The 18,768-nt window shown below is 47.4% G+C and overlaps 1 protein-coding gene across 1 annotated transcript in view; it reads right to left on the bottom strand.

Annotated features, from left to right (window-relative positions):
* Positions 1-528: 528 nt before the first annotated feature.
* Positions 529-18,768, bottom strand: part of TNFRSF4 (TNF receptor superfamily member 4) — a 53,185-nt gene continuing 34,945 nt past the window's right edge. The window contains exons 3-7 of the mRNA XM_069741260.1: positions 11,095-11,229; positions 10,527-10,593; positions 6,797-7,017; positions 5,316-5,426; positions 529-1,534 (exon numbers count right to left, since the gene is read on the bottom strand). Coding sequence (XP_069597361.1) covers positions 1,455-1,534; positions 5,316-5,426; positions 6,797-7,017; positions 10,527-10,593; positions 11,095-11,229 — 614 coding nt within the window. The 3' untranslated portion in view covers positions 529-1,454. The remainder of the gene's footprint in view (positions 1,535-5,315; positions 5,427-6,796; positions 7,018-10,526; positions 10,594-11,094; positions 11,230-18,768) is intronic.

Here is an 18,768-nt window from a genome sequence, read left to right as displayed (position 1 = left end):
AACGAGCAGTGTAAACAATAAACAATGCAAACAATGAGCCGTGTAAACAATGAACAATGCAAACAGTGAGCCATGTAAGCAATAAGTATAGTAAACAAAGCAGTGTAAACAATGGGCAGTGTAGACAATGAGCTGTGTAAACATTGTGTTATGTCCCTTCTGGTTTCCGTCTATAATTTTCTCCAAACTTTATATTGAAACCAAAAGACTGAAATAAAAATTGATCTGGATTTCTCTCGTAAACCAGGTCAGATATTTCCGCCTTTAAAAAGATAAAAAACCCTCTGAAAATACCCCGAGAATCATCACAGAACGTGATGGAAAATCATTGCTCATCCTGCTAACAATAGTATACCCGTGCCACGTGACTTTTGGAAAAACTGGTAATATTTATGTCATTGCTACAAGTTGGGCGATTTTAAAAACGTCCCTTTTTCTTCTTTCTTGTAATTGCCTCGTAGTAAGAGATGATCGTCTTCTTACATGGTTGATCGAGGCTCGTGTCATTTACAGGGGCGTCTCACTAAATTAGAATATCATCTAAAAGTTACTTTATTTCAGTTCTTTAATACAAAAAGTGAAACTCCTATATTATACAGAGTCACTACAAGCAGAGTGATCTATTTCAAGTGGTTATTTCTGTTAATGTTGATGATTATGGCTTACAGCCAATGAAATCCCAAAAGTCATTATCTCAGTAAAAGAAATGTAGCACAGACACAAAAGACTAGTGATGAGCGAACGTGGTCGGATTAGGTGTTATCTGAGCATGCTCAGGTGCTAACCGAGTGTCTTTGGCGTGCTCGAATATTATGCTCGAATCCCCGCAGCTGGATGTCTCATGGCTGCATGAGTCCGTAGAAAACATCAGACGGTACTCGGATGACATCTGAGTGCAGCCTGATTTCCACAGACTGGCACAATGGAGAAGATGGGAGAAAAAAAATAATTCTCCATCTTCTCCATTGTGAGAATCAGTTCACACTGTCAATTATTAGCATAACTGACTCAATTATCTCAGATGAGGGAATGTGGTGACGAGTTTCTATGATACTTTTCCTCTGATTGTTCCTCTCCTGATTTTGGCTTACAAATACTGAACGTGGCCTAACCATCAGTAGAAACTTCATAAACATCACATATATCAGAAAGAAGCTAAATTTTTCATTTTTTTGCATCATTAAAGAAATTAAATTATTAAAATTGTATCTTTTTCCAGCTTTTTACAAAAATAAAGTCACATCTGTCGAGGGGGAAAAAACCCAAAAAAATCAGCTTCAAGTTAAACTGGTCTGGTCATGAAAAGGTTAAATCCTTGACAATTGGTTTTGGTGGAGAGATTTTCGGGTGGAGTGTCTATGGATCCCTCCCGCATCACAGTCACGTAGAATAAGCCACTGGATACCAGTGAGTAATAAGCAGTCCATGAACTGCGCTCCCTCGCGAGACCTCCGTCATGCGGGACAGTCCTTGGGAAGACTGGAGTCAGAACTCGTGCTCTCCTCTTGTACGGGAACGCGGACCCTCTCACCTCCTGGGAAGAGACACAAAAGGGAAGAATTAATAAAAAAAAATGATAAATCCTGCAATAGATCCCAAGCTGGGTGCCCAGTGTCGGACTAAAGCTTACGACTGTAGTAAAATTGCTGGGTACCAAGACCGCTGCGTTTCGCACAAACACAGCGGTTATGGGGCGGCCGTAGCATCTTCATTATCCGGATGGGTGGACGTCACAGGGATTAAATGATGATATAACCTAGTGATTGGTCGTAAGAATATAGGATGCTAACGACATCTGTCATAATACAAACTGCATACATTATTGAACGGTTATCTTAGCCCTGATGGGGCTGGTGTACTTACTTTGAAAATTCACATGAGAATGGCTGAATTATTCTTTGTGAAACGTTTTTCTTTTTCTGTCTAACTATTGGACTCATAAAATGCTCATCGTATAATCAGGATTATATAGCCATTTTGACTCAGGTTTTCAAAGAAAGTACTCCAGTCTCATCAGGTCTAATATGTACACAGTAATGTATTCAGTTTGTATTGTAAAATCTGGTGACGGATCTGGTTTAATATCAGTTTAATTATTGGATAAAAGGATAATCAATTCTTGTGACTCAGTAACATACCCGTCTACAGTACTAATAGGCCTAAGGACTGTTTGGTTTTTTTTTTGTATCTGATTTTATTGCCACTACTGCCCCTGAATAATCTATTTTTCTTTCAGCTTTTTTTAAATCCGCCATACAGTTCCAAAAATGTTTTTTTTTAATTTGGTGATAATTTTCCTAGCCTTTACAAGTAGACAGTGCTTATAGCGTAATACGGAGCAGCCTAATGACATGCCCCAGAGGATCCTGTGAGCCACACCCCCAGAGGATCCTGTGAGCCACACCCCCAGAGGATCATGTGAGCCACACCCCAGAGGATCCTGTGAGCCACACCCCCAGAGGATCCTGTAAGCCACACCCCCAGAGGATCCTGTAAGCCACACCCCCAGAGGATCCTGTAGGCCACAGCCCCAGAGGATCCTGTGAGCCACACCCCAGAGGATCCTGTGAGCCACACCCCCAGAGGATCCTGTGAGCCACACCCCCAGAGGATCCTGTAGGCCATGCCCCAGAGGATACTGTTGGCCATGCTCCAGAGGATCCTGTGAGCCACACCCCCAGAGGATACTGTAGGCCATGCCCCAGAGGATCCTGTGAGCCACACCCCCAGAGGATACTGTAGGCCATGCCCCAGAGGATCCTGTGAGCCACACCCCCAGAGGATACTGTAGGCCATGCCCCAGAGGATCCTGTGAGCCACACCCCCAGAGGATACTGTAGGCCATGCTCCAGAGGATCCTGTGAGCCACACCTCAGAGGATCCTGTGAGCCACCCTCCCAGAGGATACTGTAGGCCAGGGGTGTCAAACTGCATTCCTCGAGGGCTGCAAACAGGTCATGTTTTCAGGATTTCCTTGTACTGCACAGGTGATAATTTACTCACCTACACAAATAATGAGTTGGTGATTAAATTATCACCTGTGCAGTACAAGGAAATCCTGAAAACATGACCTGTTTGCAGCCCTCGAGGAATGCAGTTTGACACCCCTGCTGTAGGCCATGCTCCAGAGGATCCTGTGAGACACCCTCGCAGAGGTTCATGTTAGCAACGTCCCAGAAGATCATGTGAGTGACGCCCCAGAGGATCCTGTGAGCCACGCCTCCTCGTAAAGAGCCAAAAAATTGCATTAAATAAAGAGGTTTATATCTCTGGAACCATATGGTGGATTTAAAACAAAAAACAAATCAGAATTCTCAGGGGAGCAGTGGGAGTAAAAGAGTAAATTCTGGACACTTTTGACCTTGTGACACTACCTCTAGTAACACAGACAGCATGTAACAACCCTGCTGGCATCACTGCATGGCCTCCCATCCCCCACCTGCATTACACTCAATCTCACTTACTTCTCTCTGCTGCCAGCTCCATGCTGTGTGCCTCATGTCTGCTGCTTGCTCTGTGCATGCTCTGTCTGTGTGCATAGGGGGGGCGGTGCCGGTAACTCCTGTTTCTTATTGAGACTGTGTTCACCTTGCTAAGGTGTCCCTGGCCAATCGCCATGAGGCTTCCTGTATTTAAGACATCCCCATCCATTGGTGGGGGCCTGTGCAACTTACTCCCTCAGTCAGTTCTTAGCTGCTGAGGTGCCAGGCCCCGTCTCTGTGACTCTTGTGTCCGCCACCCATTGGGGCTTCGTACCCTGGTCTGTGTCCTGTGTTTGCCACCCAGTGGGGCACAGTACCCTGGCCTATGTCCTTGCATAGCCACCCAGAGGGGAGTAGTACCCTGGCCTGTGTCCGTGTCTCTGTGCTTTGTCCCGTTCCTGACTCTGTCTTAGTCTAGTCCTGTTCCTGTGTTCGTTTATATCCGTGTCTTGGTTTGCTTTCTCTGCTGTGTGTACTCTGTGTCTTGCTTTGCTCTGCTTTCAGCGACCTTGCTTTGCTCCTTGCTCTGCACTGTGGTTTTAATCTCAGCTCTGTATTCTGTTACCTTGCTCTCGGCTCTGCACTCTGTGTCTTGCTCTGCACTCTGACTTTGCTTTGCTCTCAGCTCTGCACTCTAACTTTGCTCTGTTCTCCGCTCTGCAGTTGGTGTCTTGCTTTGCTCTGCTCTCAGCTCTGCACTCTGTGGTCCTTCTCTGCTCTGTGGTTCTACCTGGCTCCGCTCTTTGCGGTTCTACCTTGCTCCGCTCCTGCATCTCTGCTCTTGGCTCCGCCTCCTGCGGTTCTGCACTTGGCTCCGCCTCCTGCGTTTCCGTGCTTGGCTTCGCCTCCAGCATTTGTGCTTGGCTCCACCTCCTGCTCTTGGCTCCGCCTCCTGCATCTCTGTTCTTGGCTCTAGCTCCTGTGCTTTCGCTCTGCATCCGCTCTTACCGTCTTTCTCTACCTATTCTTAAGTCCTCCTGTCTGAACAGGTTCTTACCTGTTTTTACATACCTGCCTGCAGACCGGTCCCTACCGGTTCTTCCAGTGTACCAGTCTTGTCCGCCTGTCCTGCCAGAGAGCCAGCCGTACCTGCCTGCCTACCAGAGAGCCAGCCGTGCCCGCCTGCCAGTGTCTCTGTTGTACCCGTCTGTCTGCCTTTGTCCCAGCCGTGCCTGCCAGTGTCTCTGTTGTACCCGTCTGCCTGCCTGTGTCCCAGCCGTGCCAGCCTGCCTGTGTCTGTTGTACCCGTCTGCCTGCCTGTGTCCCAGCCGTGCCTGCCTGCCTGTGTCTCTGTTGTATCCATTTGCCTGCCTGTGCCCAGCTGTGCCCGCCTGCCTGTGTCTCTGTTGTACCCGTCTGCCTGCCTGTGTCCCAGCCGTGCCCACCTGCCTGCCAGTGTCTCTGTTGTACCCGTCTGCCTGCCTGTGTCCAAGCCGTGCCCGCCTGCCTGCCAGAGTGCCCACTTGCCTGTCCATGTTCCGTTCCCCAGTGGGATCAGCAACCACAGTCAGACACCACCCTGGAGTGGCACCTGGCAGCTACATGCCGCACAAGCCTGACCTAACCATCAGAGGCTCCAGCGAAGACTAAGGAAGCTACTTAGTTACGCCCCTTCCAGGGTAGTCTGGTCTGTGGCACAGTGGGGCCACACGCCCGCGCCAACCAGTCTGGCCAGGAGCGTGACACAGCAGAAGAGACAGACACATCCCCTCAAATCAACTTGTCTTACTGTACTTGACCCCAGCTTGTTGAGAGACCTAGGCAGGTGCCAAGACTGCCTAGTTTTCTCCTGTTGAGCCCCCTAATAAGAAGGAATTGTGGGGTCGCACTTACTGATGTAACCTCTGTTCTTCTTCTTACGATAGGTCTGCATTATCAGGGTCAGGATTATTCCAGCAGATGCTACAAGCAGGATGGCCCCGATCAGGATTAATGACAGAGTCCCTGAAACAACAAACAGGACATTATGTTACATCTTAATTAACGAGGAAAGCGAGCTCTGAAGGACCAAGTCATAAATGATCAGGGGTCACTTTTGATTTTTTTGTCTTGCGATATTTGTTTGTTTCAGGACAGATGATGCAAGTGGTGGATGATGAAATTTGTGCAAAACTACTTTTTCTTTAACCATTTTTTACAACTTTTTAGCCCAAAAAGACCCAAAGATCTTCTAAATGTTGGATAAAAAAAAATAATTATGACATACATAAAATCACGGGGGGAGGGGGGGGACTTTGTGCAAAACTTTTGCAACTTTTAAAAAAGTTAAAATTTAATGAATATAGTCAGTAAACATCTGGAACACCCCCCCCCCCCCAAACGTCGCTTGCAAATGACACCCGTAAAACAATAGGTGAACACACCCGTGCTATATACTTACGCCTTAATATCTAAACTCTGGCAGGACATGGACAATTAAAGGGACGGTCAGACAGGTCTGCACCACTTTTCTTAGAGCGGCTGAGTATTGTTTCACCCAACAAGACGAATCAGAGCCACCAAACCGCAGCATTTTTGTTACGAAGTTTCCACCAAAAAACACCCGTATTCCCATGTCTCTCAAGTCTTAATACTTTAGGTCTGCACAAGTAGAGACCAGATACAAGGGGAAGCTGCTGAACAGGAAATAGGATCCCGTCTGACACTGATCCTCGCCACAGGCTGAACGCTTCGTTCCGATTTCTCCCCCACCTCCTTCCTCTTCAGGGTTTTTCCCTCATGAACATTTATGATGCATCAATTGGAGACGTCATCGGTGTGTGATTATCTTCTATGACTACCATGCAATAATCATATGGATTTTTGCTATGGGAAAGTAATAATCTTTCTTATGTTATGTCAAAAATGGAAAGACTACAAAAAGACAGAAGAGGATTTTCCCCTGTGGGAAAAAAAAAAACACATCTGCAGAAAACCCCAAACTGAAAAATATACATATATATTTCAGCCTGACCAGGAAAGTCTGAAAGTTTATGCTCTCTATTTCTCTATTCTAACATCATTTTCTTGGAATCCCCTGTATGGAAACTGAGACTTGCTGAATGCAGGCGGAAACGGGCTGAGATCTGCTGGAGTTTTAGAATCCAATGGGCTTGGACTGGCCGGCTGGAGAGCAGGAAAATCCTCCGGCGGGCTGCAGCACAGGAATGGGCAACCACCTACTTATATGAGCACGTGAAACGTGGAAAAAAAAAAACTTTAAATTACATTTACCGGCAGAATTCTAGCTAGTCTATCTTTCACCCAGGGATAAAGTGCCCTAAATACCCTGGATATTTGTTCCAGTTGCCCCCTAGTGAAGCCCCTCGGCTTACCCCAATCCAACGATCTACTAGATGTGGTGGTGTTACGGACCGAGATATGGTTAGTAGTAGATGTAACATTCGGAAGGCTGGATACTTTTCTTCTGTAACTGGAAGAAGTTGGCGTCCAAGTAGTGGTGGGAATTGTAACCATCACATTGCTGGATTTGGTACATTTCACGTCCATCACGGCAGATCCTTGCTCTAAGACGTTTTGACCGTTAGCACTACAGCTGAAAAGCAAAAAACAGGGCAATGTAAAAATCAAAAATACAGCTTAAAGGGAATCTGTCAGCAGGTTTTTGCTGTGTAATCTGAAGACAGCATACTGTAGGGATTAAAACACAGATTTCAGCCTTGCCTCTCTTATCAAGCTCTGTGGTTTTGTTTGCTTGCAATGATTGTTTTAGCACCAAGAGCTCATTATTGCTGGACCATCCGGCAACGCCCGTTCCTGTGATAGGCATCTCACTGTACATCGACTTCGTACACAGAAAGCCTGGTGTGGGCAGGGCTAGCTGTGGTGTGGGCAGGGCTAGCTGTGGTGTAGGTGTGGTTAGCTGTGATGGGGTGGGGCTAGCTTTCTCAGCTCTGCTTCACTCTAAATCTAAAAGCTCTGATTGTGTCAGAATGGCTGCGCCCAGTAATCTACAGTAAGTGATACATCGTTGGATTCAGATTCTTATTGCCTATATTATGCTTCTCTCAAATAAGGTAGGAAAAACCTGCTGACAGATTCCCTTTAAATATAAAAAACAGGCAACATGGATAGCAGAGTAGGCAGACTACACGAATAAGGAATTCATAGGCTATGATTGAAACACATTGCGACAGCCCTTCTACGACAGCCCTAACCCACCTCTTCAACCTATCGCTATCTTCTGGTAATTTCCCCTATGCCTTCAAACATGCCACAATCACACCCATCCTCAAAAAAACAAACCTCGACCCAACTGCTATGCCCAGCTATCGCCCCATATCACTGCTCCCGTTTGCTTCAAAACTCTTTGAGCAGCATGTCCATGGTCAACTTTCCTCCGACCTCTCATCTAACTCTCTCCTTGACAACCTCCAATCTGGCTTCCACCCCCACCACTCCACCAAAACTGTTCTGACCAAAATTACTAATGACTTATCCACAGCCAAAGCCAACAGACAGTTCTCCATCCTCCTCCTTCTCGACCTGTCCTCTGCTTTCGACACAGTCGATCACTGCCTACTGCTACACACTCTTTCTTCCCTCGGCATCTAAGACCTTGGCCTGTCCTGGATTGCCTCATACCTTTCCGACCGCACATTTAGCGTTTCCCACTCCCACACTACCTCCTCACCCCGCCCCCTCTCTGTTGGAGTCCCTCGAGGCTCTGTCCTAGGACCCCTACTTTTTTCCATCTATACCCTTGGCCTAGGACATCTCAAAGTCCCATGGCGTCCAGTACCACCTGTATGCGGACGACACTCAGATCTACCTCTCTGGCCAAGATGTCACCTCTCTGCTGTCCAGAATCCCGGAAGTGTCTGTCAGCCATATCCTCCTCCTTCAACCCTCACTTCCTAAAACTCAATGTACACAAAACCGAACTCATCACCTTTCCCCCATCTCATGTATCCCCCCTACCTGATCTATTTATTATGGTAAACGGCATCACACTCTCTCCCGCACCTGAAATCCGCTGCCTCGGGGTAACTCTCGACTTTGCCCTGACCTTCAAACCGCACGTCCAAACTCTTGCCACCTCCTGTCGCCTCCACCTCAAAAATATTTCCAGAATCTGTCCCTTCCTCAGCCCACAATCTACTAAAATGCTTGTGCATGCCCTCATCATCTCCCGCCTCGACTACTGCAACACCCTCCTCTGTGGCCTCCCTGCTAACACCCTTGCACCACTCCAGTCTGTCCTTAATTCTGCTGCCCGGCTAATCCACCTCTCTCCGCGCTACTCCCCTGTTTTTCCCCTCTAAAAATCCCTCCACTGACTCCCAATTCCCCAACGAATCCAGTTCAAACTACTAACACTGATCTACAAAGCCATCCACAACCTGTCCCCTCCCTATATCTCTGAACTAATCTCCCACTATCTTCCCTCACATAATCTCCAATCCTCCCAAGACCTTCTACTCTCCTCCACACTTATTCATTCCTCACACAACCGCCTCCAAGATTTCTCGCGAATATCCCCCATCCTCTGGAATTCCATGCCTCAACACGTCCAGTTATCCACCACATTTGGATCCTTCAAACAGAACCTGAAAACCCATCTCTTCAGGAAAGCCTACAGCCTGCAATAACCATTCTGCTGCCTCACCACCACCCGAGCTGCCGCCTCACCACCACCCGAGCTGCCGCCTCACCACCACCCGAGCTGCCGCCTCACCACCACCAGAGCTGCCGCCTCACCACCACCAGAGCTGCCGCACCCTCGACCTTCTGTCTCTTACCCATTATCCCGTAGAATGTAAAGGTACTGTCACACTAGACGATATCGCTAGCGATCCGTGACGTTGCAGCGTCCTCGCTAGCGATATCGTCCAGTGTGACAGGCAGCAGCGATCAGGCCCCTGCTGGGAGATCGCTGGTCGGGGAAGAAAGTCCAGAACTTTATTTCGTCGCTGGACTCCCCGTAGACATCGCTGAATCGGCGTGTGTGACACCGATTCAGCGATGTCTTCGCTGGTAACCAGGGTAAACATCGGGTAACTAAGCGCAGGGCCGCGCTTAGTAACCCGATGTTTACCCTGGTTACCATCCTAAAAGTAAAAAAACAAACAGTACATACTTACCTACAGCCGTCTGTCCTCCAGCGCTGTGCTCTGCTCTCCTCCTGCTCTGGCTGTGAGCGTCGGTCAGCCGGAAAGCAGAGCGGTGACGTCACCGCTCTGCTTTCTGGCTGCCCGGCGCTCACAGCCAGACCAGAGAAGCAGAGCGCCGAGGACAGACAGCGGTAGGTAAGTATGTAGCGTTTGTTTTTTTACTTTTTAGGATGGTAACCAGGGTAAACATCGGGTTACTAAGCGCGGCCCTGCGCTTAGTTACCCGATGTTTACCCTGGTTACCGGGGACCTCGGGATCGTTGGTCGCTGGAGAGCTGTCTGTGTGACAGCTCTCCAGCGACCAAACAGCGACGCTGCAGCGATCCGGATCGTTGTCGGTATCGCTGCAGCGTCGCTATGTGTGACGGTACCTTTAGTCCGCAAGGACAGGGTCCTCTCCCCTCTGTACCAGTCTGTCATTGTAAATTTGTTTACTGTAAACGATATCTATAATTTTGTATGTAACCCTTTCTCATGTACAGCACCATGGAATTAGTGGTGCTATATAAATAAATAATAATAATACATCTGCAGTATTTCCATCATGACAAAATTGCATCAGAAAACTGTACCAGGTTGGACTGCAACTTGCTGCAGTTTTGCAATTGTTCGCTCAGTTTTTACAAGTGAAACATTATTTCATATGTTTTACCTATAATAAAAAGCTTTTTTTTAAATGTAGTTTTGTACCAGGTAAATAATCACTAAAATCACATAGGTCAACATACTCTATATTTGTCAACCCAAGTGACCAGTAGAAAAGGGGCCCCCTGGAGCTGTCGTGGCCACGGGGGCGGCTGCTCTCCTCTATCAAGCATTTGTCATGGCATGAAGACTTTATTTTTGCCGAATAAGATCCCAGTAGTTGGGTCAAGAAAACAACGGGACTTCTTAAAATAAGATTGCTTGTATTTATTTTTGAATTACTTACTTTGTCCATGGCTGACAGACACTATTTTCTGCTACTGAAAAATATCCAGGTTTGCAGGGCTGGCATTCTGAAAAAAAAAATTGATAGTGTCCTAGTGATTCACAGTAGTATAACCAAAAGCTGCCAGTTATAAAGCTGGTCTGACCTGGTCTACATATACTCCCATCTATAGAAGGAAAAAAGTGCCCATACACCTTCTACAACTGGTGACTAGGATGTGTGACAGTCATTTCCCATCAGGGGCTTAACTATAGTATTAGTAGTCGATTCGCTTCGCCCTGGTCCAGCGTTCAGTCTAACTTCAGGGAAGCTGCTCTTCATTTCTGCGCCCAGCATCCACGGCTGGATATCATGGGCACTTCCGACACTAGCGTCATGGCACGCTGTCACAATATGTGGATCTTGGTAAGGCTTAGAGGTGCACAGTATGTCAGGCCATGGAGGTCGGGCTCAGAAATGAAGAACGGCTGTCAGGTAGGATCAGACTGGACGCTGGGCCAGAGCGAAGCTCAGTAAATTGCTCCTGATTAGTACTCTTTATATATGAATGGCCATGAACACCACATACTGTTATTCACAATCTCCTTTCCCTTGTCACATAGGCAGGCGGTTTTGCGCTTGTTTTTTGCTGTACTTCCTTCAGGACATTCACAAACGGCATCGGAGCTTTTCGTGCACGGCCTCTTCTCAATGCTCCCTAAAGCTGTCAAATCAGGAGGCAATAAAATCGTGATCAGAAGAAGTGACTTTTCTATATTATCTCATTTGCATGTCCTCCAGTGTCCCCAATTATTAAGAGTTTAATAAGTGACTTCACTCCATGGGTGTGCCGATCGTGGTCGCGAATGGACATGAGTGGGTGAACGGTCTGCCGACGCCAGAGAGCAAACTTCAACTGGATGTGCATCCTCGGGTGTACATTCAGCTGAAGTGCATTGCGGTGCACCACTGCAATACAATCTGCCGGCCAATCAGAGGCCAGCAGCTGATTTTGGTGTGAATGTGACCGGGGGTGTATGGCAGTGCCATAATCCACTCCCATTGATTGCACGTTAAAGTTAACTTCCGGCTTCAGAATAGGATGCAATGTGGCTGGGGAGCGGAGGAAAAGTAAGTATAATCGTTTTTTTCTATGCATTAAAGAACAGCGGCAGAATGGGGACGTATACCAGGATGGAGGGCATATATACCAGGATAAGGGACACTATGCCACATTCTTCTTGTGAAGACAAGCTTCAGTAGCCATTTTTCCTGAGATCTGCAGAGAGGCACACGTGCTCCTGTCTCGCTTACTTTCTTACCCCTGTCCTAACGGATCTCGGTACGTTTATAAAGGTTTAATGCATCTTATGTTTGTGTTAGTATTTAAGCCTTATGCAGCTCCTATAGTCAGATATAGTTAGGCAGATGTGCTTTGCAGCTTGCAGTTAGGTTCAGGTGTACTCTGCATGTAGATAGATGCATTCTTGTATAGAATAGGGCAGTGCTGTTAGAATTACTGTGTAATGCACTCTGTATAATTCTTGCTGTAATGTCCCAGTTATTTATGTGATTGCACCCTGTATGTGCATATACTGAAATGCTGTTATTCTTTACAGTTTTTCACCAGTCATCCACTATGATCAGTCATCCACTATGATCAGTCATCCACTATGATTATTCACTGAACATCCACTTTGTACATCAACATCATTCACTATTCGATCATCTACTATGAATACTGTCCACCATTGTTGTTCAACTTTATAGTTTTGGTTATCATCACCCTAATAAATAAGACTTAAGCATCAACACGGTCTGTTTACTGGGATGTGGATGAAGGTTTAGCCGTATGTTGGAATCCACACAGCATCCTACGTGGAGGAAGACAGAACAGTGAAAAACGAGACCGCCAGTCGCAGGCGGTGATTGTAAAGTAAGAACAGATTAGCTGCCTTCAGTGAAACTTATAGCCGGTCGCAGGCTGTAGTTGTTCAGACTGTACGGAACCGCTAACACCCACACTGCTCCGCATTCGGGTATCACAGCAGCCGCCATACAGCCGCGGGACTATACTGCAGCCCGCCAAGAGAAGCTACATCATTCCCGCCACGCGGAAGCTCACTGCACCTAGACTCAGTTTCCCGCCAAAACACTCAGCAGTACGCAGCTAAGCGCACAATGTCTCGAAACAGCACATCCTCACTCAAGAAGAGGTCACGAGCAAGCTCTAACAGGTCATCATTAGCAGAGCTGGCCGCTGTCGCTCGTGCTGAAGCTGAAGCAGCCAAAGCGAGGTCCTCCTTTGCCGAGAAAGAAATGCATCTAAAGCTGAGACAAGCAGAGCATGAAGCAGAAAATGCACGTTTGCAGGCTTAAACTGCACGTTTGCGGGCAGAGCAAGAAGCAGAAGGTGCGCGCCTGCAAGTGTCTCTAGAAAGACTTATGGTAGACAAAGAGGCAGCAGCTGCAATAGCTAAGGCAGAGTACTTGGAAGCCATGAAGGATCCTGATTATGAGGGACGCAGCAACGTTCTTGGAACAGATCTAGAGCAGCAAGATCCAGCTCAGCGCGTCGCAGAGTACGTTCATCGACACTCCAGCATGGACAACACCCTCGACAGACTACAACGATCAGCCTACGCCGATTATCATCGATCTAACCCCGAACTTCGCTACTACAAACAAGAAGACGTCCAACACAGAGGAGTCGGCCACAGCTATCGTTCCACTGAGAAGAAGGTACAGCTCCCACCTCACCTTAAAGAGACATCTTCTTTACCAGAAAGGTACTATGCAGACTGTCCGAAGCCAAGAGCGTCTCACAGGTATGGTGATGCACCACACACTAGACATGGCTATAACATACCGGCTCGTACCAACACTGATCAAGCCACCATAGACTTGGCAAAGTTCTTTGCCCGCCGAGAACTGGTAACAAAAGGACTTGTAAAGTTCACTGACAAAGCCGAAAACTACAGGTCGTGGCGAGCTTCGTTCCAGAACGCCATTCAGGGACTGGACCTTTCTAGTAGTGAGGAGTTAGATCTCCTGGTAAAGTGGCTTGGAACTGAATCGGTCGAGCATGCTAAAAGACTAAGAGACATTAACATAGAATACCCACACATAGGTTTACGTAAAGTGTGGGAAAGACTTGACGAATGCTATGGGTCCGTAGAAGTAATAGAGAATGCTTTATTCAAAAGAATTGATGATTTCCCTAAGATAGGGCCCAAGGGTTATCAAAGACTTAGAGAATTGAGTGATTTATTGATAGAGTTACAGGTCGCCCAGAAGGAAGGTCACTTGGCTGGATTGGCATTCTTAGACACTGCTAGGGGTGTCAATCCAATAGTACAAAAACTTCCTTACAATCTTCAAGAAAGGTGGATTATACATGGCTCACGGTATAAACAAATTCATAACGTACCATTCCCTCCTTTTACTGTATTTGTTGAGTTTGTCACCCAGCAAGCCAAGATCAGAAATGACCCTAGTTTTGATTTCACTCTGTCAAGTTCCACTACCCCTGGTGTCAAACCCAGTAAGACACCCGTGGCAGTCCATAAAACTGATATTGATTCCACAGGTCCTCCACACAAGACAACTAAGCCCCCTACGGAAGAGAGCAAACCTCAGGATGTCAGTAAGCAGTGTCCTCTACACAGGAAACCACATCCTCTACTAAAGTGCAGAGCCTTCAGGGAGAAGACTTTAGAGGATCGCAAAGGTTTCCTCAAGGAAAACAACATCTGCTTCAAATGCTGTGCTACGACCTCTCACTTCGCCAGGAACTGTGGAGCTAGCGTGAAATGTGCAGAATGCAGCAGCACGGATCACAATACAGCCTTGCATCCTGGACCACCTCCAGGAGTGTTGTCACAAGCAGAGGGGAAAGATGAGAAACAGAAGAACACCGTCGAAGACACCCCTGCGGTCACCTCTCAATGTACGGAGATCTGTAAGGGACTCAAGGGAGGAAGATCCTGCTCAAAAATCTGCCTTGTCCGAGTCTATCCAACAGGCCACAGAGACAAAGCGCTCAAGATATATGCAATCCTAGATGACCAAAGTAATAGGTCTTTAGCCAGGTCCATCTTCTTTGACAACTTCAGCATTGTAGGCCCCAGTTCTCCCTACTCCCTTAGGACATGTTCAGGTACCGTCGAGACGGCGGGGAGGAAAGCAACCGGATACAAAGTGGAGTCCATGGATGGCCAGACCTGTCTGTCACTACCGACCATCCTGGAGTGCAACCAGATTCCTGACAACAGGTCTGAGATACCTTCACCAGAGGTGGCAACGTATCACCCCCACCTGAAGCGTATAGCCCACCTGATACCTAAGTTGGAACCAGAAGCGCCAATAGCTTTACTTCTGGGAAGAGATATACTACGAGTCCACAAGACTAGAGAATATATCAACGGCTCACTGAATGCTCCATACGCGCAGAGGCAAGACCTTGGATGGGTCATTGTAGGAGATGTCTGTCTAGGAGGAGCACACAAGCCGGTCTCAGTCAACAGTATGCTTACCAGCACACTAGAAAATGGACGTCCATCTCTCTTCCAGCCGTGTCACAATAGTCTGCTGGTAAAGGAACTACCGAGCAGCACTCCCCTACCTTGCCCTTTCTCAGTTCCTATCAACGAAGACCACGCCTGTGAAGGTGAACAAGACCACATAGGATGTACAGTCTTCCACAGGACGAAGGAAGACAACAAGGTAGCGATGTCTATAGAAGACAAGATATTCCTGGACATCATGGACGAACAAATAGTCAAGGATACGGCGAATAGTTGGGTCGCACCTCTACCATTTCGACCTCAGAGGAGACGCCTACCCAACAACAAGGAATTGGTCTACAGCAGATTCATCTCCCTAAGACACAAGCTTCAGAAGTCACCTGAGACGAAGGAACATTTCTTTACCTTCATGGGAAAGATATTCCAGAACAACCACGCAGAGATTGCACCTGCACTTCGACACGGAGAGGAGTGTTGGTACCTGCCCATCTTCGGAGTGTACCATCCTAAGAAGCCAGGTCAAATTAGAGTGGTATTCGACTCAAGTGCCAAATGCGAAGACGTGTCATTGAATGATGTCTTACTGTCGGGCCCAGACCTCAACAACAGACTTCTGGAAGTATTACTCTGTTTCCGTAGAGATTCAGTGGCATTTATGGCCGACATACAACAGATGTTCCACTGTTTTCTCGTCAAAGAGGAACACAGAAACTACCTGAGGTTCTTCTGGTACCGTGACAACGACCCGGACGAAGACATCGCAGAGTACCGGATGCGGGTACACATCTTTGGGAACAGTCCTTCCCCAGCGGTCGCAATCTACGGCCTCCGACATTCTGCCAAAAAGGGTGAAGAAGAGTATGGCTCGGACGTCAGGTCCTTTGTGGAAAAGGATTTTTACGTGGATGACTGTTTGACGTCCACACCGACAAGTGAGGCCGCAATCAGTCTACTAAAGAGGACTCGTGACATGCTCGCTCAGTCTAACCTAAGGTTACACAAGATTTCTTCCAACAGCCGAGAGTTGATGGAAGCCTTTCCCTCTGAAGACTATTCCAGCGATCTAAAGGATTTAGACCTCAGCATCGACCCCCTTCCTATGCAGCGGAGCCTTGGATTGCTGTGGGACCTGAAGACAGATACCTTCACCTTTCAGATCAGCAAGGATGAGAAACCCTTCACGCGCAGAGGAGTTCTTTCCTTCGTGAATAGTTTATACGACCCCTTGGGGTTCGTAGCTCCAGTAACCATCCAAGGAAAGCTGATGCTCAGGGACTTCACCCAAGACACTACTGATTGGGATGATCCACTTCCAGCGGGAAAGGCTGACCTGTGGGCAGAGTGGAGGAAGTCTCTTGAAGCCCTTACCAACCTTCGTGTGAAACGACTGTATGCTCCTGTGCCATCCACAGAGGTCAAAACGCAAACACTTTGTATTTTCTGTGATGCATCAGTCAAAGCGATTGCAGCAGTAGCGTACCTCAAATCCACAGACGTAAGCGGACAATGCCATATCGGGTTCGTTATGAGCCGGATGAAATTGGCGCCACTTCGTGAACACACGATACCCAGACTGGAACTCTGTGCTGCTGTCCTCGCAGTTGAGTTGGCCGAGCTGGTCTCGGATGCGATGGGCCTGAAGATCGAGGATGCAGAGTTCTACACCGATAGCAAGGTGGTACTGGGGTATATCTGTAACGAGACACGACGCTTCTACGTCTACGTCAGCAACCGGGTACTTCGGATAAGAAGATCCACCGACCCTAATCAGTGGCAATACGTACCTACTAACCACAATCCTGCGGACCACACGACTAGATCCGTTGCACCCAGTCATCTGAAGGACACTTCATGGTTCACAGGCCCTACCTCTTTGTACCGTTCGATGTCCCACATCAGCAGGCCTGAAACTTTCGAACTAGTGGGTCCAGACGCAGACGAAGAGATCCGACCTCAAGTGTCTGCTCTACATACAGAGATTTCAAGCTGCCACCTCGAATCTCACCGGTTCAGCAGGTTCTCCACATGGAAGTCACTTGTTCGAGCTATAGCTTGTCTATTTTATGTAACCCAGTCCTACAAGACAGCACTTTCTAGTGATTCTGGAGATCCATCCATCCTTACTCCTGCAATGTTACTCACACAGAAAACCTGTGTCCCGAAAGCTCCACTCGGAGAATTCAATGACAAAGACCTCTACAGACGACAATAGAGGCAGGTACAAAGCGTGTCCAACGTCTTTTGGAATAGATGGAGGAAACAGTATCTTTCCACTCTGCAAAGCAGGACAAAGTGGCAGAAAGACCACCCAAACATTCAATCTGGCGATGTTGTACTCGTCAAAGACAGTCAGTCACATCGGAACGAGTGGCCACTCAGCCTAGTCATTAAGACCCTGCCCAGTAAAGATGGGAAAGTGCGGAAAGTAGAGGTCAGAGTGTGCAAGCTTGGAGAAAACAAACTGTTCCTCAGACCCGTTACCGAGCTTGTATTATTATTTTCCCCAAAAGAACCTAATTGTGGCATCTGTTGACGCCAAGCGGGGAGTGTTCTGCCCATCTTAATGTGCAAAGAGTTAATTATCATGTTATTCAAGTTGTGGCCACTGGAGGTCATCAGTTGCCTACTTTTCATGTTGTTTACCAACCTTTCCCTCCTAAGAGCAATGTCTTATGGGTTAGTTCCGCCCACATTCTTCTTGTGAAGACAAGCTTCAGTAGCCATTTTTCCTGAGATCTGCAGAGAGGCACACGTGCTCCTGTCTCGCTTACTTTCTTACCCCTGTCCTAACGGATCTCGGTACGTTTATAAAGGTTTAATGCATCTTATGTTTGTGTTAGTATTTAAGCCTTATGCAGCTCCTATAGTCAGATATAGTTAGGCAGATGTGCTTTGCAGCTTGCAGTTAGGTTCAGGTGTACTCTGCATGTAGATAGATGCATTCTTGTATAGAATAGGGCAGTGCTGTTAGAATTACTGTGTAATGCACTCTGTATAATTCTTGCTGTAATGTCCCAGTTATTTATGTGATTGCACCCTGTATGTGCATATACTGAAATGCTGTTATTTACAGTTTTTCACCAGTCATCCACTATGATCAGTCATCCACTATGATCAGTCATCCACTATGATTATTCACTGAACATCCACTTTGTACATCAACATCATTCACTATTCGATCATCTACTATGAATACTGTCCACCATTGTTGTTCAACTTTATAGTTTTGGTTATCATCACCCTAATAAATAAGACTTAAGCATCAACACGGTCTGTTTACTGGGATGTGGATGAAGGTTTAGCCGTATGTTGGAATCCACACAGCATCCTACGTGGAGGAAGACAGAACAGTGAAAAACGAGACCGCCAGTCGCAGGCGGTGATTGTAAAGTAAGAACAGATTAGCTGCCTTCAGTGAAACTTATAGCCGGTCGCAGGCTGTAGTTGTTCAGACTGTACGGAACCGCTAACACGTACACTGCTCCGCATTCGGGTATCACAGCAGCCGCCATACAGCCGCGGGACTATACTGCAGCCCGCCAAGAGAAGCTACATCATTCCCGCCACGCGGAAGCTCACTGCACCTAGACTCAGTTTCCCGCCAAAACACTCAGCAGTACGCAGCTAAGCGCACAATGTCTCGAAACAGCACATCCTCACTCAAGAAGAGGTCACGAGCAAGCTCTAACAGGTCATCATTAGCAGAGCTGGCCGCTGTCGCTCGTGCTGAAGCTGAA

This window comes from Ranitomeya imitator, chromosome 10 (genome assembly GCF_032444005.1).
Source record: "Ranitomeya imitator isolate aRanImi1 chromosome 10, aRanImi1.pri, whole genome shotgun sequence".
NCBI lineage: Eukaryota > Metazoa > Chordata > Amphibia > Anura > Dendrobatidae > Ranitomeya > Ranitomeya imitator.
The sequence above is the reverse complement of the archived record's forward strand: the minus strand, read 5'-3'. Positions and strand labels throughout refer to the sequence as shown.